The sequence below is a fragment of the Ptychodera flava genome, chromosome 21 (genome assembly GCF_041260155.1).
Source record: "Ptychodera flava strain L36383 chromosome 21, AS_Pfla_20210202, whole genome shotgun sequence".
Classification (NCBI taxonomy): Eukaryota; Metazoa; Hemichordata; class Enteropneusta; family Ptychoderidae; genus Ptychodera; species Ptychodera flava.
This window is the reverse complement of record NC_091948.1, coordinates 287,203-314,354: the sequence shown is the minus strand read 5'-3', so window position 1 is coordinate 314,354 and position 27,152 is coordinate 287,203. Positions and strand designations below refer to the sequence as shown.

Below are 27,152 nucleotides of genomic sequence, written 5' to 3'. Positions count from 1 at the left end.
GGTAATAACGTTATACCACTCTCTGCCTTGTGCCCACTGTTCTAACCACGCTTTCTAATTTCCATAACCGAATATATTATAATTACCACATGGCTTTCTTTATTTTAAAAAAGTGTCCGTTTTACGAGTTCTTTTGTCTAAAAGTGTTCAATTTACTAGTAAATCGGACAGTTCTTTTGTTTAAAAGTGTCCGATTTACTTGTAAATCGAACACTTTTTAACAAAAAGAAAGACATGTGGTGACGAGTCAACAACCCCAACAGCGACATATTGACCAGAAGAAATGTATTTTACCATCAAATACAGAGCAAAGAAAATTTCAAAGAAGAAGCATCGGACTGAATAAATTTCTCAAGTACATCTCAAAATCAATTACAGGTCACAGTGATGTAACAGCACTATGTGGTATGAAAGGTTATTGTTTTCACGATCATTCGAAGCTGAACATTACGATTTCAAAGTCACTTATCAAAACTGGATGTGCAGTTTTCTGTCCTCTCAAACACGCAGTACAGCACTCATTGTGGTCTAGACTATTGTTTTGTTTGTACTTGCAGTTTCTGTTGCAGGAGTACGTTTCTCTGACGTGGCGGTGCAGCTTGGTTTCTGATAATGGAGATGAAAGCAAAATCTTTCTCCACTTCGGTGAGGTGGAAATCTGCCTTATCATCGATATGAATTTGCGATAGGATGTCAGCGAGTGGTTCGGCCATATCAAAATACTTATAGCGACTCCGCAATTGTTTACGTGCTGCTCAAAGTTTTCAACCTTAATGAGCCACGCGTGACTCCAACGTCGATCTGCAAACACCTGTTCACTTCATTCAATCAATCAAACATAATCCATAAAATTCAAATAAAACCAGATGCCAAACACGTCATCGCAGCAACACAGTAATCAGCAAACTACATTAGAAAGAACTGCTAATGCTTTTTTATAGAAGATAAATGACGGTAACGGATACTTAAAGTGGTATTAATATTTCGAAAGGAATTCTCATCAGTTCAGTTTTTACTGCCTTGATTGCTGGCCTGCTTCAATGACACTCACTAGGTACGTTAAAATACAACTTCAAGCTCCATATTGTCCAGTATAGGGATTGCTGATTTAGATATTATCAAAGGAAAAAAGTGTCGGAGGATAATGACGTGACTATTTACTATTAAAGGTATACTGTCACCTGTTCCAATTTTGCCACAGTTACCATGGAAAGAGAGAATCTAACCAATCACAGATTTTAAGGGGGTGGCCGCTTTTTAAAAACAGCGCCCTCGCATGGGCATTTTGAATACCATGGAATCATTGACCATATATGGGCATATTTAGATTACAGGTGACTGTCGGGGCAGATATTCGGACTCTCAAACTTTTATAATTCTTTTCTGATCTACGGCTTGTGAAGACTCATTTTAAAGCTATTGGTATAAAACTTTTTACCGACGTAGTTTTTCGAGATTCGATTTTTTTTCATAGAGTGTGGTGAGGGACTGTGATAGAGTTAACACAGGGATGGCGGCCATTTTGAATTTTAAATATCGGTAAATCTTGGGTTTCTAGTACCAAAATTTGTACGGTGATCACAGATTGTTATTCTTGAATTTGAAAGAGAATGGTTGAAAGATTCCTTCGGGAAAGTTTGAGCAAACGTTTAAGTCTTCACTTTTGAGGCGCATGCTACCTTAAGGCAAATCACATTTCCAACCGTGCGTCAGTCTGCCTCTTGAAATGTACACATTAAAGTATGAACACAAGGTTACATAAATGATAGGTATATTTTTTTAATCGGGGTACACCTGGAGACGTGCGACTCTTTGTTTGATACGATGTTTTAGTACTACTTTCAGGTTGAAGACGGTCCTTTGCCAGGCGTTATGTAACCCTCTTCCATTTGCTGTGTTCAAGAATATGTGGTCTTATTGTCGAATTTGCCACTCTTAACTTGAGCCGAACTTTTGCACCGCCTAACTTTGCTAAGGCACGTGATACCCATCTTAACTCTGTCTTCTTCAAAACAATCGTCAGAGGCAGGGTCTGATTCATTGGATATGGTACAGCTACCAGTGATAACACACGTGCGTGTGTGGCATCGGTCATCAAAAGTCGATGACTTTAATTGCCGCGTCTCAACTAAAGTCCGATGTCAGGAGAAGCAGGACAACGATGAATGCGAAACCAGGATACGCTAGGAAAAACTAGTATCATAACGACTTTCCACAGTCCATCTACTTGATTTTCTTTACCAAATGATGAGACCTAGACTCTTTTACCTAGATAAAAATAAACTTGAAATTCGATTTGTCCTTTACCGTAACGTAGCAGATACAAAGACGTTTGACGCGATAAACACCGCTGTATCTCCATCATCTTTGAATGATTCTGATTTAGTTTCAAATAGAGAGCCATGAGCCAGGTCGGAACGATACAAAGTCTAATTTCAAGAAAAGGTTAGGCTATGATATGAAAAAAGTCAAAGGAAAGAGACGAGAAAATATTGCAGCGACGTAATCGACACTGTAAAGTATGCCATACATACACCTTTATTCCCCAAACTATACATGCATTTTTAAATTTTAATTACACCTCTTCAGTCAAGGTTTAATTTTCTCTCGCATAATGTTAACATTTTTAAATATGACAAATATAACGCCGGTGAAAGTTTTTACCGACATGTTATGAAAGACTGATTGTCTGGCCAATAACGTTTGAAAGAGTGATTATCTGGCCCATACTTCATCTTAAAGAGTGTTTGTCTGGCCAATAACGTTTGAAAGAGTGTTTATCTGGCCAATACTTCGTTTGAAAGAGTGATTGTCTGGCCGATAACGTTTCAAAGAGTGATTGTCTGGCCAATACTTAATCTGAAAGAGTGATTGTCTGGCCAATAACGTTTGAAAGAGGGATTGGCTGGCCAATAACGTTTGAAAGAGCCAATACTTCATCTGAAAGAGTGATTGTCTGGCCAATAACGTTTGAAAGAATTATTGTCTGGCCGATAACGTTTCAAAGAGTGATTGTCTGGTCAATACTTAATCTGGAAGAGTGATTGTCTGGCCAATAAAGTTTGAAAGAGGGATTGGATGGCCAATAACGTTTGAAAGAGTGATTATCTGGCCAATACTTCATCTGAAAGAGTGATTGCCTGGCTAATAACGTTTGAAAGAGTAATTGTCTTACCTATAACACATTTGAAAAGTGATTGTCTGGCCAATAACGCACTTGAAAGGGTGATAGTCTGGCTAATGACCTTTGAAAGAGTGATTGTCTGGCCAATACTTCATCTGAAAGAGTGATTGTCTTTCAAATAGCGTTTGAAAGAGTGGTTGTCTGGCCAATACTTCATCTGAAAGAGTGATTGTCTTTCCAATAACGTTTGAAAGAGCGTTTGTCTAACCAATACTTCATCTGAAAGAGTGTTTGTCTGGCCAATAACGTTCGAAAGAGTGATTGTCTGGCTAATAACGTTTGAAAGAGTAATTCTCTGGTCAATAACGTTTGAAAGAGTGATTGTCTTGCCAATACTACATCTGAAAGAGTGATTGTCTTTCCAATAACGTTTGAAAAAGTGATTGTCTGGACAATACTTCATCTCAAAGAGTGATTGTCTGGCCAATAACGTTTGAAAGAGCGATTGTCTGGCCAATACGTAATCTGAAAGAGTGATTGCCTGACCGATAACGTTTGAAAGAGTGATTGCCTGGCCAATACTTCATCTAAAACAGTGATTGTCTTGCCGATAACGTTTGAAAGACTGATTGTCTGGCCAATACTTCATCTGAAAGAACGATTGTCTGGCCAATACCTCATTTGAAAGAGTGATTGTCTGGCCAATAACGTTTGAAAGAGGGATTGTCTGACCGTTAACGTTTGAAAGGGTGATTGTCGGGCCAATACTTCATCTGAAAGAGTGATTGTCTTGCCAATAACATTTGAAAGAGTGATTGTCTGGCCAATAACGTTTGAAAAAGCGATTGTCTGGCCAATAATTCATCTGAAAGAGTGATTGTCTTGCCAATCACGTTTGAAAGAGCGATTGTCTGGCCAATATTTCATCTGAAAGAGTGATTGTCTGGCAAATAACTTTTGAAAGAGCGTTTGTCTGGCCAATACTACATCTGAAGAGTGTTTGTCTGGCCAATAACGTTTGAAAGAGTGATTGTCTGGCCGATAACGTTTGAAAGAGTGATTGTCTTGCCATTACTACATCTGAAAGAGTGATTGTCTGGCCAATAACGTTTGAAAGAGTGATTGTCTGGCCGATAACGTTTGAAAGAGGGATTGTCTGGCCAATACTTCATCTGAAAGAGCGATAGCCTGGCCAATCACGTTTGAAAGAGTGATTGTCTGGCCGATAACGTTTCAAAGAGTGATTGTCCGGCCAATACTTCATCTGAAAGAGTAATTGTTTGGCCAATAACGATTGAAAGAGTGATCGTCTGGCAAATAACGTTTGAAAGATCGATTGTCTGGCCAATACTTCATCTCAAAGAATGATTCTCTGGCCAATAACGTTTGAAAGAGTGATCGTCTGGCCAATAAAGTTTTAAGAGTGATTGTCTGGCCAATACTTCATCTGAAAGAGCGGTTGTCTGTCCAATACTTCATCTGAAAGAGTGATTGTCTGGCCAATAACGTTTGAATAAATGATTGTCTGGCCGTTAACGTTTGAAAGAGTGATTGTCTGGCCAATACTTCATCTGAAAGAACGATTGTCTGGCCAATACCTCATTTGAAAGAGTGATTGTCTTGCCAATCACGTTTGAAAGAGCGATTGTCTGGCCAATATTTCTTCTGAAAGAGTGATTGTCTGGCAAATAACCTTTGAAAGAGCGTTTGTATGGCCAATACTACATCTGAAAGAGTGTTTGTCTGGCCAATAACGTTTTAAAGAGTGATTGTCTGGCCGATAACGTTTGAAAGAGTGATTGTCTGGCCAATAACACATCTGAAAGAGTGATTGTCTTGCCAATACTACATCTGAAAGAGTGATTGTCTGGCCAATAACGCATTTGAAAGGGTGATTGTCTGGCCAATAACATATATTATACAAAAATACCACCTACATAGCGAACGTCAGTTAAATAAATGTAAACATAGAAGACGTGTTTTGAAAATTTCCATTGTCGGCTTTTAAGAAAGTAGGGGGTGTTGAAATCACTTTGTACATCTTTAACATTAACTGAGTTGATTTTTATACCATGAAAGTCTGTCTATGACGTGTACGATATGTTTCTTTCGGTTTTCGCTTTATTAATTACAAACAGGATGAAAAATTGACAATTGCTGAAGTCGATTTCGACTGTCACATTGTTGCGATCAGTAATGAGACTACAGAATGTTGTCAGAGCCGTACGTTTCGTGCTTTATATACTGTATATCACTCACACATTTTGCGTTTTTATGTAGGGGTAGGGCTTGCCACCTAAGGCAACTAAAACTACTTCGTTTCTTAATGAACATATCTTTAGTTAGTTAAGAAAAAACTCGCAACCTTCGGAATTCAGAGTAACCGCATTTTTCTCTGCGTACTTTTTCTGTGTACAAAGACATATTTTCATGTTTATTTCTTACTGAAAATTTGGCAAATTAAGAAAGACAGCATTGAGAGTAAACCAGTAAATCTTGAGTAAAGTAGCAAGAGGAAAGCGCTTGTCAACACTCGGTAGTGCTAGTTGACGGGATAAATATTTGCATTCCTCTATAAAGTTGTTCATGCACGACACCTAGATGCATATCACCAACATAGTTGCAACATTTAACTTTTACAATGTACATAATGTTTAACATGTTTCAACTTCCATTAATCGCCAACGTACCTTAGATACAGATTGTACCTCAGATACAGTGTCGTATGGGTACCATGCGACCTTTTAGCGCAGTTCCGACGACCGCCTCCCTTTGACAAAAACAACGAAAGCCAAACACTGGCACGCCCATGTTGACAAATCAAATACATGGCATGTCAATAACTTTTGGAAATGCGCCAAAATATTGAGGTTGATACACGGAACAAAATGCAGAAAAATTGTCAGAGTTACGGTACCTGTACTTTTAAAGCATATTTAATCATGACCCGGAAGACAATAAATTTGGTTAGCAAGCCCACTATCAACACAGATCAATTAAACTTGTTTACGGTTTTGTCATGTTTTACCAGCTGCACTCTGTTGTATCTGTATCTCTCAGTAACTTTACTTTACAGGTTTAATTTTAGGCAAAGTAAGTGTCTGCACTTATTAACACTTTATAATGCATGTCACATATGTACATTCCATGTTGACATGGTAAGGACCAGACTGATTATATCTAAATACGATGTAGAAAGTAGACTAATACAATGTAGCTATTAATGTAGTCAAAACAGAAGTTAAAGTTATAATAAGAATTTACTCTTTCTCAAGAACATGGACTTCTTAACTATCAGAAACGTCTTAAACTCAAACCAACCGGCACAGCCATCACGGATCAAGTCATTTTTACACCATCTTGCTTGTAGTTTCATCACTAGATGCACTTGCAGTTGCATCGCTAGGGGCACTTGCAGTTGCATCACTAGGTGCATTTTGTGCTGCATTATCGGCGCCACCATCGTTGGCGTGTAATTTGGCCCATCTATAAAGCGGTGTATATCCTTCCGAGTGCTCTTTAGGCACAATGCCGTCCCAAGTATCCCGTAACTCTCCCCACGTGCATTCATTCAGTTCTTGCTCTGGCTTCCATTCAGTTACTTCGAAGAACTTAGCGGAGTTTTCTTTTGCTTCTTTGTTCGCAGCTTCCTGCGAATAATAATGCGATGAAATTTAATATAAGTTATTGATAATTAGAATAAGTTTTCTTGTACACGATAACATGCAACAGTAAGGTATAGGTCTATAAAATGGAACTCCTAACTTATCTCTTTATTATATATATATATATATATATATATATATATATATATATATATATATATATATATATATATATATATATATATATATATATATATATATATATATATATATATATATATATATATATATATATATATATGCTCGGCGAAGAGCATTTTTTCTTGTTCCGTTTCTTAAATATGTTTTTCTCTCAAAATCAAGGTCACATGCCTAGTGCTTGAGCTACTTGTACCTGTTTCATATCCCATCATGTCCAATATAACTGTTGGCTTTTGATCTATTAAGTCGGAACGATAAATCTTTTGTCCACAATAACGTAACATATTACACAGTGCGTCTTGTTTGGAAGAGTACGTTATTCGTAAGTCAACATAGCTTTGGCAGATGGAGTAGAATATTACGTCTATTTTGTTGAACAAAAATAACCAAATATTTCAAAGAATTATACCTCGACTTCGTAACAGTTTATGTAAACATTCAGAGTACACATTGACATAAACTTCGTTAGGTTGTTTCATAGCTATTTATTCGAATTCTGGCAGGTCAACAGTTAAGGTGGCCATTCCCTCTTGGTCGTTATTCCCTCTTGGGAGCTATTATAAGGACTTGCGTAATTTTGGAGCTGAGCTTCTCAGCTAGAGATTTTTACTACAAAATATCATAGAATATAGCGCTCCCTTCCCCCACCATCCCCGTTTCAACAACCGTGACCTGATTTGAAAATATGGTAAATCCACCTAGGATTTTAATTAAACTCGAACATAGGTAAACTTCACGACTAAATGACTTAACAGCTGCGACCTCGAGATCTTTCTAGGAGATATTTGTATTGTATAGATATCCATGAAATGTACCTTCATTTTTTCTTCCAGTACTTCTCTCTCAACTTCCTTGTATATGTCACTGTATTGCCGTTGCTCATAGGTAAAGTTGTCGACGTAGTAGCTTCGGCAGTACAGTGCCACGGCGACCACCATCCCTAAAACGAGAAAGATAAAGCCAGCCAATTGGGACATCGATTTGTCTGAATCCGAAAACGTCGGATCGTTGCCGTCGCAGTCGGCTCGAGCACATGCCAACCAGCTAATAAAAATAAAAATAGAAAAACGATTAGTATCACTCTAGTAGTGCATTCTAGCAAAAAATCAAACTCCAATCTTTTTAGTGTTACTCATGCCATATTTGTTTTGACAGTAGAAGTCTGACCGATCGAGAACTATATTGCCCGGTCTTGTAAAAGAACCCTGTGAAATTAGTCAGGTTGTGCAGGTAGTTAGGAGTATGTGAGACTTATGTAAAGCGAAAGGAAAATTCACTTCGGGACGTGTTGAAAATCTTATTTTTTTTAATTTGACCGCGCAGAACAAACACAGGGAGGTGGCCTTTTGAAGTTCAATATGCTTCTCAAGTCCAAAGAATTTCCAAGGTGAGCCTCTTTTTTGTTTTGCTTTGCTTTGCTATGCTTTGCTATGCTTTGCTTTGCCATTATTCTCTTAATTATCATCGAGGAAAAGTCCAACAATGTTCCCCTTAAAAAAGTATGAAGAAAGTTTAAGACTTTCGTATTGAAGGTCTGTGTTACCTTCAGCGTTACTTTAAATGATTCCATTGTCGAATAATGTCTTTTTGTCGATGGGCTGAATGTTCCACACCAATGAAATTTTCAATCTTATATGTTATCCATTGGCGATATTGAGACTCACAGTACAACTCTCGTGTATCAATAACTTTCACGTCTCACTATCACCAGTTATAATATAATCATCTCATGGATATCCAACGGACACTCTAGTAACCCTATCCCCTAACACTCGTGCTATCTATATGTCTGGATGGTAAATAACCTTAAGTGTTTAACTTAACAACACTCAGTATAAGGGCACTGAGGAAGCTGGTGGACCTCTACTGGTTGATGGGTTGTACATGTCCAAGGCCGTCCTGATATCAAACTACCTCTTACCCCCAAACCTACAATAAAACACTATACTACTTAACAATCACGCACACATTCGATTCCTTGCCTAAATTCTACAATTCTACAAAATTTTATTCTACACAATTTTACATAATTCTACAAACATGGGCAAGTCTCTGACGCTATGGCATGAAGCATAGAATAAGGTTACTTTTTCGGGTCCTAAACGTCCTCCCCAAGAAGAAAATATACAGGGCAGCACTTACAGGCCATCCATAAGAGTAATGAAAATCCAAACACAAGGAGCAAGCAGACAGCGTCCAAAGATACTCCGCATGCCATTTCTGCATACTTTTGTCCCAAATCGACGAGCTCCAGTAATAATACGCCAGGTGGCCGACTGCAAAAGGATACCTATGTGGTGGGAGTGCGGAAGAGAGAGTAAATATCAAATATCATATTAAAGTGGCACTTCCACTTGGTAACATTTTTAAAACACATTTTTTTGAAGCCAACGGTCGATATTTGACATGGGGACTGTGCGCGTATCGCGAGATATCGATAAAAACACGTCATTTCCCGAAGTTTTACGACCGTTTCTGATTATGACCCGAAATGCCCCGAAGGTTTGTTGTTGTGCTGATTGACGATATTCTATAGGGAGTCCATAACTAGTTCAAACGACGCAATTAATTTACCGCCCACTGCGAAGACTTTATGTACAGCATTATGCCTGTACCTCAGGTAAGTTTTTTTTAAAAAACTCCTTAGTTTTTGTCGTTTTCATTATTCACAATCAGTTGTATTATAGTTTTAACAATACCACATAAATGTCAGTTTTTTACATGTAAAATATTAGCCGCCTCTGATGACTACATTTTGTCGTCTGCCAGTGCTGAGACAGCCTGTCGGCCGAAACGAAGTTCCGTTTCATAAAAATGTTTCCAATTTGAATATGCAAGAAAATGTACAGTTTAGATTTATATCACTGATATCATCTCCTACCGCGTCAAGGTATTTTTTGCCCTATTCAGTTTCAAAATGTTGAAATCCTATCGATGTCCATTGCCACTGTATTGTATTGCATTGTTACTCGAGTCGGCTATCCGTGCAGTGCGCTGTTAGAAAAGCAAAGATGTGTTACACTTAGGTGTGCCGACCGTGATTATCCAGGGTGTTTCCGTGATGAAATGATGTTTTTTTTTAAAGTAAAATTTATTCTAAATATTTAGACAGTTTTGCTTTAGAAAGGGTTAATCTGTGTGCGACCAGAATTGAGTCACAAACCATCGATGCATCGATTGTCATGAATGCCGGTATGAATGCCGAGGCGCTCCCGATAGTTTTCCCATCGGCTATACTAGTCACCTATGCGAATTCTGGTGGAATCAACAAACTTTATTTTTCGTTTTTTTGCCGAGTCAGTAAGACTCGGATCTCTCCCATGGGGCGTGACCGATCACCGACGCGAGTGGTACAATGACGTACAGGAGCGTCAGCGTAGACTCGTACTCCCTAGCTTAGTTGACAATGGCCTTCTGTGCCGAACGTTCGATGTTCGGAAGCTGAATTTAGGCTGGCCACCGAAATTCAAACTTTTACTTTTTTGAGGGCATATTTTCTCGATATCTCGCGATCAGCGCGCAGTCGCCATGCCAAATATCACACCAAATGGCACAATCTGCCAACCTGCCTTTACATTCACTTCAATGGTCCTCTTCACTCAGTATTGAACATGAAAGTAAGAATATTAGAAAAAAATTACCATCCTTCTAATATTTCAATACTGAGTAGGAGTTATCGTAAACAACGTGAACACCACTGGATCACTGAACTTGGCACAGCTATGCCTTATGGCTGTAATGATAACATACTAGGTGTGGGTTACCTATCTAGCCCCAGAGGAAAGACTGTCAGTGTCATGGGTTTGTTTAATTCTCATCAGAGAAGACGACCAAGTCATGGCCATCGACACAGCAATAACACCAATAATCCCCAGTTCAGTGATCTACTACCCATGTTAAATCAACCTTTGGGTGTTCACAAGGTAAGAACTACATTGTTTGCATCCTCCTTGCAGAAGTTAAGATCACTTCTCCTGACTGTAGAAGCTATGAATGTATACGACCCTCTGCTGCCCGAATACCGGTTAATCGCCATTATTATGGATATAGGCAAATATCGCCTATTCAAACCTGTTCGGACAGTAAGCATCAACAGTCAGCAGAGATTGTTTTTCCCCTTGAGATTTGTTAACAAAGGGATTGACATGATTAACATCAGCAATATCTTACACAATAAGGACGTTATGGTCAAAGTTCAACCTAATTTACATTTCAAGACCCTCCTATAGTGTCCTATACCTATTCTAAGACCATAGGTAGGAAATTGTTAAATTACAATGGGGTCTTGAAAGAAATTGATATTAGGAACAATGTTAATGATGGTACTTGTGAGTGTATGTCATCTCCCTTTTGTTACAAACCTCACAGTCATACAATAACAGGTGACATGGAGATAGTTACACATCCTAAGCTTCGGCAGCTGTTCCAGTTTGGCCTAAAATATCGCGAGCCACCCAAAGTAAACTGGAACTTTAACTTTAAGTTAATCCATAGACTCTCGAGAGTCTATGGTTAATCATAGATGCTGCTGAGGCTTATGCTAAGAAGTGGGCTGCCCTCGAAGACGAAGACGTTGGATGTCTTTCGGACAGGTTTCGCACAGTCCGTGATAAGGTAAAATCTCGCATTTCACGTCTTCGTTCTTCACATGCTGTCATCAACACTACATCAGTCTTCGATGACCCTTCTGTACGGGAATGTCTAGATGTTTTACACGAGAAATATGTTGTTGAGCCTGCAGACAAAGCATCAAACGACATCATTCTGCAAGCAATATAACATTCAATGTTTAAAGAACAGACTTCAGATTAACTAAGATGATAAGAGTAGCACAACATACTCTCTTTCAACCTTATCTGAAGAGGAAATATTGCAGAACCATTCAACAGTTTTGAGTAAATTTGGCATCGAGTTAGCGCACGGTGACAAGGTGTTACGTAATCTATATTGGATTCCTAAGATCCATAAGAATATCTATAAACAACGCTTCATAGCAGCCTCCAGTAAGTGTACAACGAAACGCTTGTCACAACTTTTAACCATCATTTTATAACCATTAAATGTGGTTTAGTAGTTATTGTGACAAAGTTATTAAACTAGTGGGTCAATCAAATGTGGATATTAAAGAACTCCAAAGAATTGTTACATATTTTACAAAATAATAAAAACATGTAAAATTCAATCCACACATTTAATTTTCAACGTTGTACACAGCCATCCCACATAACAAACTTAAAGACAGGCTATCATCTCTTGTAAAAAAAACCTTCTTTTACAATGGTAGTCGTAGGTATGAATACATTGCCATCAAGCCCAACTTGGGCTATTTCACCAACAACAGCGATGCCAAACTCGAATACAGTGATGTTGAAGTGATTCAAATGCTATATTTCCTGATTGACAACATATTTATCAAGTTTGCTGGCATGACATTCAGGCAAACCATAGGCATTCCCATGGGCACAAACTGCGCCCCACTTCTTGCAGACTTATTTTTGTATACGTATGAAGCAGAGTTCATGCAATCACTTCAGGTGAAATCTGGGTGTAAAAGGATTGCCAAGCGATTTAACAACACCCACAGATATATTGATGATCTCATCAGTTTAAACAATCTTGGTATATCCAATTATCAACACCACATCTACCCAGATGATTTAGCATTAAGAGAAACAACTGAAAGTGTGGACTCGACATCATACCTAGACGTATTTTTTTGAAATTAGACAAAATACACTATATACTAAGCTGTATGACAAAAGAGACGATTTCAATTTTGAAATCACAAACTTTCCTTTTTGGTCAAGCAATATACCATCAACTCCAGCATATGGTGTGTATATTTCACAACTCCTTAGATACAGTAGAGCATGCAATTCATTTGAAGACTTTCGAGTTAGACACAGCCTAGCTCAAAAGTTAGTGAGGCAAGGATTCTCAGAAAGTAGATTAGTGAAATCATTTAAGAAGTTCTATGGTAGATACGGAGATGTTGTATCAAAATATGACCTGTCTGTTTCTCGAATGATGAGTGAGAGCATACCAAATTTTGACTCACAAAAGTAATTTGGTGAATTCACCAAATAACAGTGGATTTGTCGCTTTGGGTCAATCTTGACGGGTGCAGCTAGCTGGCAGGGTACGCTTACCCATTCCGGACACCTGGTACCACCACTATGTCGTGGTTCAAGATGACCCCATTGCCTTTGTCATTTTCGATATATTCCTTGGATCTGGTAATTTTCATAGTTACCTTGAATGATAATGATTATTGGACCTATTTGATGTCTATTAGTACCTTTCACAGTTGATATATATTGATGTGATCAACATTTGTAGCAAATCTCATCAAATTGTGTGCAGTCGTTCTCAATGTACATCCGTTTATTCTAAAATCATTAATTATGCAAATGAGCAAAAAGTATGCAAGCCACACCCACCAAAACCTAATCAGTTCTTGCCAATTGCTAACTGAATCTATTTACCAGATCGGATTCTGATATGATAAGCCGTTTTTTAGATATCAGACCAACAGACAGACAGACAGACAGACAGGCAGACAGACAGACATCCCTGCGACATAAGCTCTGTGTGAACACGTGAGCTAAAAATGCAAATTGGACATTCTGTATGTGAGACTGTTGACAAGGTATTGTAATGGTTGAGCAAATTGCCCTAAAAGACAACAGCGACGGTGCGCTGACCACAAAACTAGGGAGTAATACTCAGAAACTGTCCTGAAACATATTCTAAAATTTGCAGAGAGATTTCAAGTAATATCGATATTTTGAAGTCGTACTAATATTTTTTATTTAATACTTCAAATTGGACATAAAAGTACAAGACTTCGGTCTGGAATAGAGTTAACAAGGGCTAGTGTTTTTCAAGAATATACGTCCGATTCAAAGGGACGGTTTTGATGTTATACCATTTGCTGATATTTAACACTTCAAGTAGCATAAGATCAGAGCTTGGAAACGAACTGATAAAGTTAATGGCTGGTGTTTTTTTCCAAATATATTTTTGCTATTGAGGGATGCTGGCCAGTTGATAAGTACAGTTTCGAGGTCTAGCTATCACTGCTCTTCAATAATTCAAGTTAGATATAAAAGTAAATATTAAGGTTACTTGTAGAATCAAACAATTTGCTAAAATTAGGCAAAAGTAGTTGGATATGGCAGTGGAAGCATATTAGCATAATCATCAGAATTATCAGTGGACACTTTTGAGGTTTCGGAGGACACTTTTGGAGTCAAAGATATTTGTTGATTTCAAAACTAAATGTTGGACAAACTAGTGGACGTTTACAATAATGTCATTTGTAACTGACACTTTGTAGATCACCTGGCACATTTTTAAGTCAAACACATTTCCTCAATTATGTAAAAGTAGTTGGATATAACATTAGAAGCATACCACTCAGAATCATCCGGAGACACTTTTGAGGTCATTGGAAAAATTTTGGAGTCAGTTTAACACTAAACGTTGGACAAAACAGTGAAAGTGTACCATAATGCTATTAGTAACTGACACTTTACCAGTCTCCTTGCACATTTTCGAAGTCAAACACATTCCTTCAATATGTAAAAGAAGTTGGATATAGCAGTGGAAGCATATACTGACAAACATAATCCGGTGACACTTTTGAGGTCATTGGGATACTTTTGGAGACACATGTATTCCTTTCAATTAAATACTAAATGACAAAGCAATGGAAGTGAACCATAATGCTATTACTAACTAAAGCTTTACAGGTCACCTAGCACATTTTAAAGGCAAACAAATACCTTCAAATGCATAAAAGTAGTTGGCTATTGTAGTGGGAGCATATAACCATCAGCATTATCCGGGGACACTTAAGAAGTCTGTGGACACTTTTGGAGTCAAAGGTATTTGTTAAATTCAATAATAAATGTTGGGAGAAAATGGTGGAAGTGTACCATAATGCTTTTAGCAACTGCCTCTGTACAGGTCACCTGTCACATTTTTGAAGTTAAACGAATCTCTTCAATTACGAAAGTGTAGTTGGATATAGCAGTGGGAGCATATTATCATCAGAATTTTCTCGGGACACTTTTGAGTTCATGGTACACTATTGAGTCAACGATATTTTTTCAATTCAATACAAAATTTTAGATAAAGCAGTGGAGGTGGACAGTAATCCTATTACTTACTGACACTTTACACGTCACCCTGCATATTTTTAAAGTCAAATGAATTTCCTCAATTGGGTAAAAGTAGTTGAATGTAGCAGTAGAAGCATTTAGTCATCAGAGATATTTGGTTAATCAACCAATCAATCAATGTTGTACTTGTTCAAATTCACAGTATCCAGCTATGATACGTACCTTGGAAATCTGATTAAAGTCACTGAGATGTCATGCCATCAACTTACAGTATGACTTATTGTTAGTATACTTTTTGTTCCTTTGTAGTCTGATTCACTCAATTCACTTTTGATATATATAGCTTTGATATTTAGAGGTTATGACCCAATATCACCTGTTCCTGCCTCGTATCAGCATGAGTGTCATTTGTGCTGCATAGGACATGAGATGAAACCGATTTATCATAGACGCACGCCCAAAATTTCACAAATGATAGGAAAAACCTTAAATTTTGAAGCTTTACTTTTATTCCGCCATGTGCATGAATATAGAAATATTTGTGTAAACAGGCTTCACTCATATTCAAAGAAGTCAACAATACCACAGGCGACAAATCCTCCATATCTCAATGAACACCCAGAGAAAAGTAACGGGGATTCAAAAGTAGTCATACGGGAAGACCTTTTACAAGGAATAGAAAGAGGCGGCCATATTATTTTTTTACACTGAGAATTGCCATGTCAACAGATGTCATGCGTGCAACACTTCTGTCATGCTGCACATTCACACCCTATTCGGAAGTTTCCCGTGCAATGGAAGAGGTAGAATATTTGCTAGCGCTTGCCTAAAACATTACAACAACTTTAACATAATAACCAAAGGATAATATTACAAGATTCAACATATTATTCCCATGTTTAGCTACCAGAAATATTCTTTTTCTACACAGCCATTCAAATTATTTTGTTGGCAACATTGCATCGTTGGTGGAAAGCGGCAGCCATCTTGCATGTTTACTTTGTTTACTATCAAAATACCAATGAAGTTCAGGAACACTCCAAAACTGATGACGTTTATCGTTCATACCTTAAAGTTTACCATATAATATAATATTTTACGGTAAACATCATTAGCATAGGGCGATACGGGCATGAGTATATGATATTATATGAAATATCACACCGATCAGACTTTGAGCACAAATAAATCTGAGTATGACACAATGTATGTCATATGTTCAATCAAATGTAGACCATTAATAAGTTTTGGCCTAATTACAGAATTTCATTAATATGTAAATGAGCTACTAATTAGAATGTCATACCCATCAAACATTTACTATGATTTGAACTAGATATTATTAATAAATGCCAGAGGTCACACCCGAAATCAGTGTATTCAATATTGATATACAGCCTAATTACAGAAATTCGTTAATATGCAAATAAACTAGTAATAAGAATAGCCTGGTCAAAAAACATTGAGCATAATAAACCTTAAATATGATTGATAAATAGCAGAGGTATGTCACGATTTGTGCTCTCAATGTTGACATATCCTTATTCCAGATTTTCATTAAATATGCAAAAAGCTAATAATTAGAACGTTGTAATGATTTAAACAAACACAATTAGTGGAACTACCTATGGCAGAGGTTTGGTCGAAATCGGTGAACTCAGTAGTGAGGTAGAACCTAATTACTGAAATTCATTAAATATGCAATTGAGATATTAATAATAATCTCTTGTTCATAAAAAAGTAGACCTATGTATGATCAATATATGATAAAGATCCAGTCAAAATCGATGGTCTAAGTATTGACATATAGCCTAAATATGAAAATCTATTAAATATGCAAATGAGCTAATAATTAGAACATCTTGCTTAGAAAACTAACGTAATGAGTCGAGCTAAATATAACATAGCATGGGTGTCATCATAATCGGTGCACTCAGCATTGATATACAGTCCAGTCATAGAAATTCATTAAATAAGCAAATGAGCTTATTTTATTTGAAAAACTTTTAACTAGAGGCGTACACCCATATCTTATTAGAGTACTGTCATACCTTTATAGATATCAGGACTTTGTTATCAGATGGAATGGGTGCCTTTCTGAACCATTCCATTCAATGAACGGGGTTAAACAGGGAGGCATTACATCGCCGATACTCTTCACTGTTTATTTAGATAATCTTAGCAAATCACTTGCTTCTCTACCGTATGGTTGTCTCATTGGTGACTTTAAGATCAATCATCTGATATACGCAGATGACCTTGTTATTTTTTCCACCGGTTCTTACGGGCAGCAAATGTTAGTAAACGCTTGTGGTCATTATGGCAACGAATGCTCAATACTCTTTAATGAGAAAAAAACTGTATGTATGTTAATACAACCGAATGTAAGGAAGCTGCGACAAGCTCCGATATATTTGAATAATAGAATGCTTAACTATGTTTATGTGTATAAGTACCTTGGACACGTTATAACTTCTGATCTAAAAGATGACGATGACATTCAAGCTCAGACTCGGCTGTTTTATGCGAGAGGCAATGCTCTTATTCGAGATTTTAAATTTGCATCGCTTTCAGTTAAAAATCACCTATTTACTGTTTTCTGTGATGTCCCTTATTGTACGTATCTTTGGTCTAATTTTTCTGTAAATGTTTTTAAGACAATGAGAAAAGCTTTTTATCAGGTTTATCGTAAATTGACAGGTTTCACATACAATCATGTGCAAAGTAACAGCCTTTTGTTTGCTAACTTATCGATTTTAACATTTGACGAACTGTTTAGATAAAAGTCAGTGGGTTTTCTCAGTAGATTGCATATCTCTGATAACCCCCTTATTTCAGCAGTTTTGAATTTTTCCATTTTCACATATAGTAAATTATGGAAAAACTGGTGTAATTGGATTTTTAAACTTTTTCTGTCATTTACTTTTTATTTTTCTGTTTTTGTATATGGATTATTATATCTGAAATAAACAATAATAATAATAATAAATAACCGCCCCCTCCATGCAGGCTATACATCTTTACTATTATTCAATGAACTTGCCATACCTTCTACTTTTAGTGGAAAAGAAACTGTATGCTTAAATTTATACAAAAAATCCATGCCAATAGTAGTCTAAGCACCATGTAAATCACGAAGGTCATAGGGGCCACGCGGTTCCATTCTAACTACGTTCGAGCAAGCCACTATGCAGTTACGGAGTTACCCAGAAAGTTGTGAAATTTGGGAGGTTAAAGAAAAATTACCAAGACACGGTTTCTTCTATACTACTCGTTTTCTAAATCCAATAAGTCTGAAGCGTCATTCTATCTTTCATTCATTGTAATTAAGCTTCATATTTGAGTAAAAACCGTAAGAGATATCATCATTTATTTTTAAAGTATATCTATACGCCAATCATCTCTCCTTTAAAACTGTACCACCAAATCTATTGACGTAGTGAATATTGAATGAATGAATGAATGAATGCTTTATTTCACCAGATGCTTCACAGTATGTACAATTATGAAAATGAAAAGAAACGCTGTCTTACTGAAGTTGTACAGAGTCAAAAAAAGAAAGAACATTTCAGTATTGTATAATCTGGTTGAATCTAATAGGACTAGTCGAGTTCATGGCCCCTGAGTATACTAATAATTATTCAGTACAAGCTTAAGTGTGATGGAGGATAGAAACAAACACAGATTTAATGTAAATTCAGTATGTGATGTTTCAATGACGACTTGAAAACCTGTCCACTTGACAATTGTTTGAGATAGTCAGGCAGGGAATACCATTGTTTCACAGCTGCATACCTAATGTTATGTTGTGAAATTGTCAAATTTGAGCCTGGAATACGAAAATTTTAAACTTGTGTTAAACGTGTTTGATACGAGTGCTTTGGAAGCTCAAAAAGGTGTTCAACTGCATGAGGAAGATTGTTATTTTTCAAATCATAAACAAACATACAAGTACAATATTTACTCGGTTTGTAGATATCTAAAATATTCAGTATGTAAAACAGAGGTTCGGAATGAGCAATAAATTGAGAAAAGGTAATTGAGCGAACAATCCGTTTCTGAAGACGAAAAAATGGCTCTAAATAGCTGGAAAAAGTGTATCCCCAGATTTCCAAACAGTACATTATATGAGGAAAGATGAACACATTATATAGTTGAATGAGAATGGATTTTGGAACATAGTGTCTTAGTCGTGTAATAATACCAATATTGGGTGTAATTACTTCAATTACCTTTCGTATATGATATTTCCATGACAAAGATGAATCTATCGTAACCCCTATTTACACCAAGTTTCATCAAATTCAAGCCAGCCATTATCAAATTATTCATCAATGTCTGAAATCAATTATTTTGCAACGATTCAATCATTGAAATGATAAAGAAAAATATACAACTGCTTTCAGAATCTACATCAGCACTCAAAAATTCAGATCATTTTCGGTTGAGACTGATACACATTGAGAGAGACAGGTTGCGGTATTGTATTGGCTCTCATGTGTAAACACAAAAGAAAAAAGGTTCAGCTGAAAGCTTCCGAGAAATTGAGCTGTTGGTCTGGGTCAAATCCAAGTTCGAAATTATCTGTTTTGCTGATTGCATTATCAAGTCTTTTCTTTCTTCTTTCACGGCCAATTAGTCCACACTATCAGCATTGAATTCTGACAACTTTAGTTTGAATTATGAGGATTTCGTTGTCAAAAGTAAAAAAAGCAATGGCTCGGGCAAAGTTATGACATATATAACAATAAATATTAATGTACAATTTTAATAAGTGGCTTGGCTTTTCATCTGCAATCAATTAAGTGGATACGACAATACTGACATGACAGGGTCTAACCAAACATAATGTCACTCACCCAATACAAACAAGAAGAATGCAGGACTTGTCAAGTATAGAACCGAATAAAGAACTTTGAAATCGCAGGGACAACTGAACACAGCTGCTTTCCCGATGGCATCCAATGCAAAGACAGTTCCAACAATGACGGCGTTACCAAGTTGCCTTTTATGTTCCTTTCCCGCCTTCAGAATAATTTGCATGCACTCATTTAAACCTTGCATAACTACAGTTTTCTCTTACTCTGAAAGACATAACCGAAAACCAAAACGTATTATTATCGTGACAAACTTGATGTTGAAACCTTGGGTAGGGGCTGATATTTAATAAAGCATGGACGAGATGTTACATGATCTACCTTAAATTCCTCTATACACACATACATTAGGGAAGGGCGGACGAACTGACGTAGCGAGGAGTTAATGAGAAGGCGAAAAAGACAACTAGCAGTATAGCTGTGTACGAGTTCAAGATTTCATGTCTAACTGACAATCTTGAAAAGATCACAAAAGGTCTTCAATGTTTAACACTGTTGCAAGAAATGTCGCTTCAACTTACCGAATTGTTGAAAGGTGAAACTTAAAAGATGAATGGGCTTCGAATACGATGCTTTTTTAGCTACTGAGAGATACCACCGCCGTGTGCAAAGTGATGCCTTGAAATAAAAATGATAACAATTTAAAGACAATTTTGATCTGCTGAACTTCCTTTTCCACAACAACTATATTAGGACAGCCCCGAATTTTGTCCACTTCGATTGGCTAGTATTCCGCATAACTTGTTTACGGTATTTTCCCATGATTCATATTGCGTCATGGAATATTTGGAGGCACTTGGCTTTTTAAATTTGTGACTAGGTAAACTCATCAATCTAGGCACTTAGACAGCATAACACTGAATCACAAACTGTCGTGAATAAGAGAAAGATAAGAACAGCGAAATTCAACGAACCAGTTCGGATCTAACATCTGAAGGCTGTCTAAATGAAAGTAGGCGCAAGTATGTACACGAACTAGGTAAGTATAAGATGGCAAGCTGTTACTACTGTTTGAAAATCTTACACGTGAAATTCATCAGAGATCTAATGCATGACCTTCACTTACCTTGTTCCTGTGTACGTTACATGTTTATGAGGTGCCTGGACGGGCGGTAGTCCCTTCGGACTACCATTTCTATAAATGGTTGTCCGGAAGCAAGTTTTGCTTGTCCTGGAACGTGGGAATACCGTGTATTTTGAGCCCTGGGTAGTTCAACCCGTGATTTTTCTTCTGTGCCGTACGTTATCTCACCGAGGTAGTGTTATCGGCTTGAGAACGTGTTAGCAAGGATGATGAATATCGTTTCAACTCGGGTCAACAGGGTCACACGAACCGTCCAGTTCTAACACGCGCATACTTTTTCCAGCCATTGTCAAATAAATAATCTTCAAAATCGTCACGAAATAAAACTGTGTACGGCTCTCGGTTCCTTTAATCCGATTTTGTCGTAAATAACTTTAAAGCTTTGGGAAAATGTCATTATGGGGTATGTCAAACTTTGAGGTACATTTGCTCTAATCAGAATGTTAGTCTAACAAGAAGTGAACAGCCTTAAAATGTGTCAGCTTCCTACACTTGAGAGCAGGCGGCAATTTTAGTCACTGCATTCGTGTATAAATTTGTTTGATTTTACAACGACATATCTAATGTGCTTGCATATTATTTCATGTCCTTCCGATAACCTCGGGTCGTACCTTTAGACCAACATCTCAATGAATGAATATTTTAAAATTTTCATTTAATCGAGAAAGTCAGTATCATCAATGCTAATTTTAACGAGTTTAGTTTAGGTATTTTGACAATTTTAGTGATTCCAGGTATACTGTACATAACATTAGCATACTTGGTTTCTGTTCCTTTTTTATAATACTTCTCCTTCTAAGATAATCTTGTAAATGGAGTAAGGCGAGAGTTAATGAATTCTTTGGTTTGCGTCCACTCTAGGTTCAGGAGGATAAGCGGACTATTTGAAACAGACACACAGACACATACATACATACATACATACATACATACATACATACATACATACATACATACATACATACATACATACATACATACATACATACATACATACATACATACATACATACATACATACATACATACATACATACATATGTACACATATGTACACATATGTACACAAACAAATACAGTATGTTAAAAGTTAAAGTACTACTACCCCGATTACATAAAGTTTTAATTCGCAACTTGTGTATTTGACACAGGATCAAAACGATCACATAGGTTGACAGTATTGCTCTACGAGAAATATCCCCAGACTTATCAAATTATCGGAGGGTTTTAATCTGAAACGGAGAAACGAATTGACTTTCAAGCCTAATTTCAGGATTGCAGACGACTTGTCAACCCACTTAGGTAGATATGACGTAAGTCGTGTATAGTATCTAGACAAATATTGTAAGGGTACAATTTTTATCTCCTCTATGTTTAGATAGCTTGAAGTGATTATGTTAAGTTGCAGAAATTACAAATGCTCATTGATGTTTGTTCCCAGGTGACCTCAACAACCTGGGCGAGTCGGTAGAGTGTCACAGCGTGAACTTTTGTCAGGAAGACAAAGATAAAACACGCTTTTTACCAGTTTGAATCTGGCATGCTGACTGACGTCACCAACATGGAAGTAGGCACGAGTACACACAAGCCAACTGTTAACCAAATATTTTGTCTGAGCTGCTACCCTGGTTTGCAAAGCGAAAATGAAAGTGGATGAGCAGCAATAATGGTGTAATATTACCCTACGATTGTCTAGTATTCCAGTCTTCTGAATTCACTTTCGATGACTGACAATGACTTTGATAGAAACCTTACACGAAGTCAGGGAGTGAGAATGATCTCTCCTTGTTTATTTTCCGGACCTTGAAGTGACTGTTTTTCTACCTTTTTCGTGACGTAATATTTAAAAACTGTTGAAAAGGGCATGTTCTTTATCAGTTTTATCTCTAGTCAAATGGACTAACTGACTAATTAACACAAATTTTCCATGTATAGCGGATAAACATTTTCAACGAAATTCCAAAATCAGATTTCTTGTTCATATGTGCACTTGCAAACAACCCATGCTAATCAAGTACATTTATATTAGTTATTAAACGTCTACAGATGAACAGAAATTGCTAGTTTTATATCGGAAAATACTCGTGCATAGTTTTCTCATGGACTACCATGTATACTTTAGAGCCACCTTCACGATATCCTGCAGTGAACACAGCCTGTGAGTAGGTTGGTGATTGACGTCATCCGTCATCATCCGGTGACATAGGCCAATAGGGAAGTCATCTGTTATATGTGGCCAATGGCAAACTTCTATACTCGGAAACGATATGTCTCTCGTTCATAAGAAGGGCGAAGCAACAAGCAGTAAAACATCCCAGGACGTTTAGTTTTGACTGGTCTTCAAGCTTCCTTCTCGAACGGCATGTGCTGCACACGTCACTGCGATCATTTACGTAATTGCAGCTGTCCGATTCGCATGATGATAGCACGCATGATTGAGATCAGTCTACGAGTTAGTCGGTCACATCCACAGGCGTACGGAATGTTTCCTAGATCGTCGTCGGATGGGAAGTGACTGACACTGTACTGTGAGGCCGAAGGCCGAACCTCGGTACTGTATGAGAATACATACAGTACCGAGGTTCGGCCTTCGGCCTCACAGTACAGTGTCAGTCACTTCCCATCCGAAGACGATCTAGGAAACATTCCGTACGCCTGTGGTCACATCATGGTGGCGCTGCATCGCTACAAAATGACATGCCGTTTTCCGAATAATGAATTCAAACGAGGCAGTGATTACAGGTTATCGTCCTCCATATGGAGTTCATTTTGACTGCGATCAACTAGTACCGAAAAGTGCAATATCTTTATCCGCGGACTGTTTCCGTTTCTTGCAATCGTGACCTAGAAGGTCGGTAGAAATTACCCAGAGCCGCTTTAAGTGTCAAGATGTTCTCCGAATTTTAAAAATTTGTTTAAATGTTTGTGTTTCCAGTGTAAATACTCACCATTAACACATCAACATCTTTGTGATGACGCTGCGTTTTTAGTAACTTAATAATAGCCTCACTCTGTTTGTCAAGGATCAAATGAAACACATCAGCTATTTACAGATACAACCTTGTAAAGTAAAGTGTAAGTTGACGACGACTGAAGTGCAGTAGCTCGCCGTAAGAATTTGGCATTGACATTCCTACTCAGTTTAGTCAGCTACTCTGAGGCACGCGATTGCAATGGATGGCTCAATGCCGAAAACAGCTAAGAGGCAGATGCAGCGCCCTCATTGGTTATCAGTAGGAGACACAGACGTTCGACCACTGGGCTGGGTTATTATATCAGGCCAGTTCGTCACGTACATAGATCAGCCACCTTTAACCTATGACAGTCGCCGGATGCAAGTCGGTGATGCACTGTGCGCTCGAGTGATAAATCGATCCGTATGTTCAGAAGCGCTTCTCCTAAGCTTACATAAGTTTTTTGAAGCAAGACACATTGACTTATAGGACTTATTAGTTTGAAGTTAACTTGTGATCTGATACACAAGAGTGTCGACGAAACTCACCAATGAATGACTGAGGGCTCAGCTGCACACAATTCTCCAACAAAACATACATCTGGATCAAATAACACGTTTTATCAACACCAAGATTTGTCTTTCAACGCAATGTTAATTTCAACAACAATGTTGAGAATTAATATCAATAATACACAGGTTGTTACGGTGGCCCCTACACGCCGCGGAACTCTATAACTTTTGAATATAAACTCTTATTTTTCTTGACAATATCTTTAATATTTGTAAGAGATTTTATTTCTCCACCGCAAACTTTTAATTTTGTACGGGCAACATTATCTTAACATTATCTTAACTTTAACTTCTCAAAAGTAGTTTTAGTTTTAACAATAAAGAAAATATGTTTCTCAAAAGTATTTTTTATTTTGTAAAACAAACGTAAATATTTTTCAAGATAACAGACTCCCCTACACGTCATGGAAATTTATTACTTTTGAACATAAACTCATATTTCTTGGCAATATATTTAATATTTGTAAGAAATTTTATTTCTCCACAGCAAACTTTTATTTCTGAACGGGGGAACTTTATTTTTTGGTAAACTTTTTTTAAAAACTTTTAACAAAAACACTTTAACTTTTAAAAAATAACTTTAACTTTGAACAAAATATTTGTTTCTCAAAAACGTTTTTATTTCAAAAAGAAGTAAAATTTGTTCACAGCAAGAGTTGAAGATTTTTGCTAAGCGCGAACTGAGTTACTTAAATGACATAACCTTATGTCTTTAGAGCAGAAAACTTAAATTCTTAAAGAAACGTTTTATTTTTCAAGAGTAAAATTATTTCTTTATGGAAAAAAGATTTTCTCAGAGCAGCAAATTGAAATATAGTGAATAAAATTTTTTTCTCAGTGGAGAGAAATTATTTTCTGAAGACAACAAAACTATTTCATTCAAGATATATTTTCTACACATGAGTGTGGTTTAAGAATTTGGTAAAACTGAACTTAGAAAGAACGAAAAAGGGATGAAAAAGTCAAACTTACTTTTCTTCAGAGCGAAATTTATTTCTGAGAGGAGAAATATTTTATGTGAGGGCGCAATTACCTATAATGCATGCAACTCTTTCTAGCGAGAGTAAACATATTTGGGGGAAGAGTAAAACATTTTTCCGACGAGCAAAACTATTTTAACGGCGGCGGAAGTTAAAGTATCCCACCATGCAACACCTAAGTTTGATGACCCGGAGTCTCCGAGTTGGTAGCCGGTATCAGACAGTTCGTGTTTGTGTCGGCTAAATGGACGATCTGCTCTCCGAGACAACCATGACTGACTTCATCGGCGATACGGGCACGCCAGCCCGGCCCTACCCTGCCTGCGTACGATGCTGTGTGTTTGGGCCGTATAACGCCGGGAACTCACAACGTCGTACACAGGGCTACGGGCACGCAAACGGGTCAGTTGCCACTTGTCTGAGTCCCCGAAGAACGGTTTTATGTTTGATTGATTCGTCCTGTCGGCAGACGGTGTGCGACGGGACCGCATTGGGGTTCTTCATTAGCTCTGCATGGCATAGGTCTGTGTGTTGCCGGCGTTATACGCCGGGAACACATCAGACCTGTACGCAGGGCTATGCATCATTGCATGGCAGGGTGATTAGGCTACGGAAGAGAACGTCGGAACGTAGCATAAACTACACTCACAGAAACTACACAAGAAAACATCACGCCTGTGGTCTGCAGTCAGGACGAATCACTCAAACACAAAACCATTCTTTGGGGACTCAGACAAGTGGCAACTGTTGAAATGACTCGTTAACGTGCCCGTGCCCATAGCCTTGCGTACGATGCTGTGTGTTCCCGGCGTTATACGGCCCCAACACACAGCATCGTACGCACGCAGGGTAAGGCCGGGCGCGGGCTAGCTAACTGCAGTACAGTACGGCAAACCGTCCGACCCAGGTAAAACCTCGAGGTACTGAACTGCAGCTAGATCCGGGCTAGTGTGCCTGTATCGCCGATGAAGTCAGTCATGGTTGTCTCGGAGACTCTGGGTCATCAAACTTGGGTGTTGCATGATGGGATACTTTAACTTCCGCCGCCGTTAAAATAAAGTTTTGCTCGTCGAAAAAATGTTTTACTCTTCCCCAAAATATGTTTACTCTCGCTAGAAAGAGTTTGCTATGCATTATAGGTAATTGCGCCCTCACATGAAATATTTCTCCTCTCAGAAATAAATTTCGCTCTGAAGAAAAGTAAGTTTGACTTCATCCTTCCTTTTTCGTTCTTTCTAAGTTCAGTTTTACCAAATTCTTAAACAACACTCATATGTAGAAAATATATCTTGAATGAATTAGTTTTGTTGTCTTCAGAAGATAATTTCTTGCCATTGAGAAAAAAGTTTTATTCTCTGCATTTCAATTTGCTGCTCTGAGAAAATCTTTTTTCATAAAGAAATTAATTTTACTCTTGGAAAAATAAAACTTTTCTTTAAGAATTTAAGTTTTCTGCTCTTAAGACATAAGGTTATGTCATTTAAGTAACTCAGTTCGCGCTTAGCAAAAATCTTCAACTCTTGCTGTGAACAATTTTTGCTTCTTTTCGAATAAAAACGCTTTTGAGTAATAAATATTTTGTTCAAAGTTAAAGTTGAAGTTAAATTTAAAAGTTAAAGTTTTTTTGTT

General features: G+C 37.4%; 1 protein-coding gene across 6 annotated transcripts in view; it reads right to left on the bottom strand.

The window, feature by feature from the left end:
- Window positions 1-2,848: 2,848 nt before the first annotated feature.
- LOC139121017 (3-hydroxy-3-methylglutaryl-coenzyme A reductase-like) overlaps window positions 2,849-27,152 on the bottom strand; it is a 99,364-nt gene continuing 75,060 nt past the window's right edge. For 4 of the 6 annotated variants that reach the window (XR_011549201.1, XR_011549204.1, XR_011549202.1 and 1 more), the window contains exons 19-21: window positions 9,073-9,220; window positions 7,746-7,974; window positions 2,849-6,774 (exon numbers count right to left, since the gene is read on the bottom strand). Coding sequence is in view for 2 of the 6 variants with exons in the window: in XM_070685590.1 (XP_070541691.1) it covers window positions 7,748-7,870; window positions 9,073-9,220 (271 nt within the window). In the remaining 4 variants the exon portion in view is untranslated. Of the gene's footprint in view, window positions 6,775-7,745; window positions 7,975-9,072; window positions 9,221-11,625; window positions 11,666-27,152 lie in introns of those variants that run through there. The other 2 variants (XM_070685590.1, XM_070685592.1) reach the window with 2 other exon arrangements.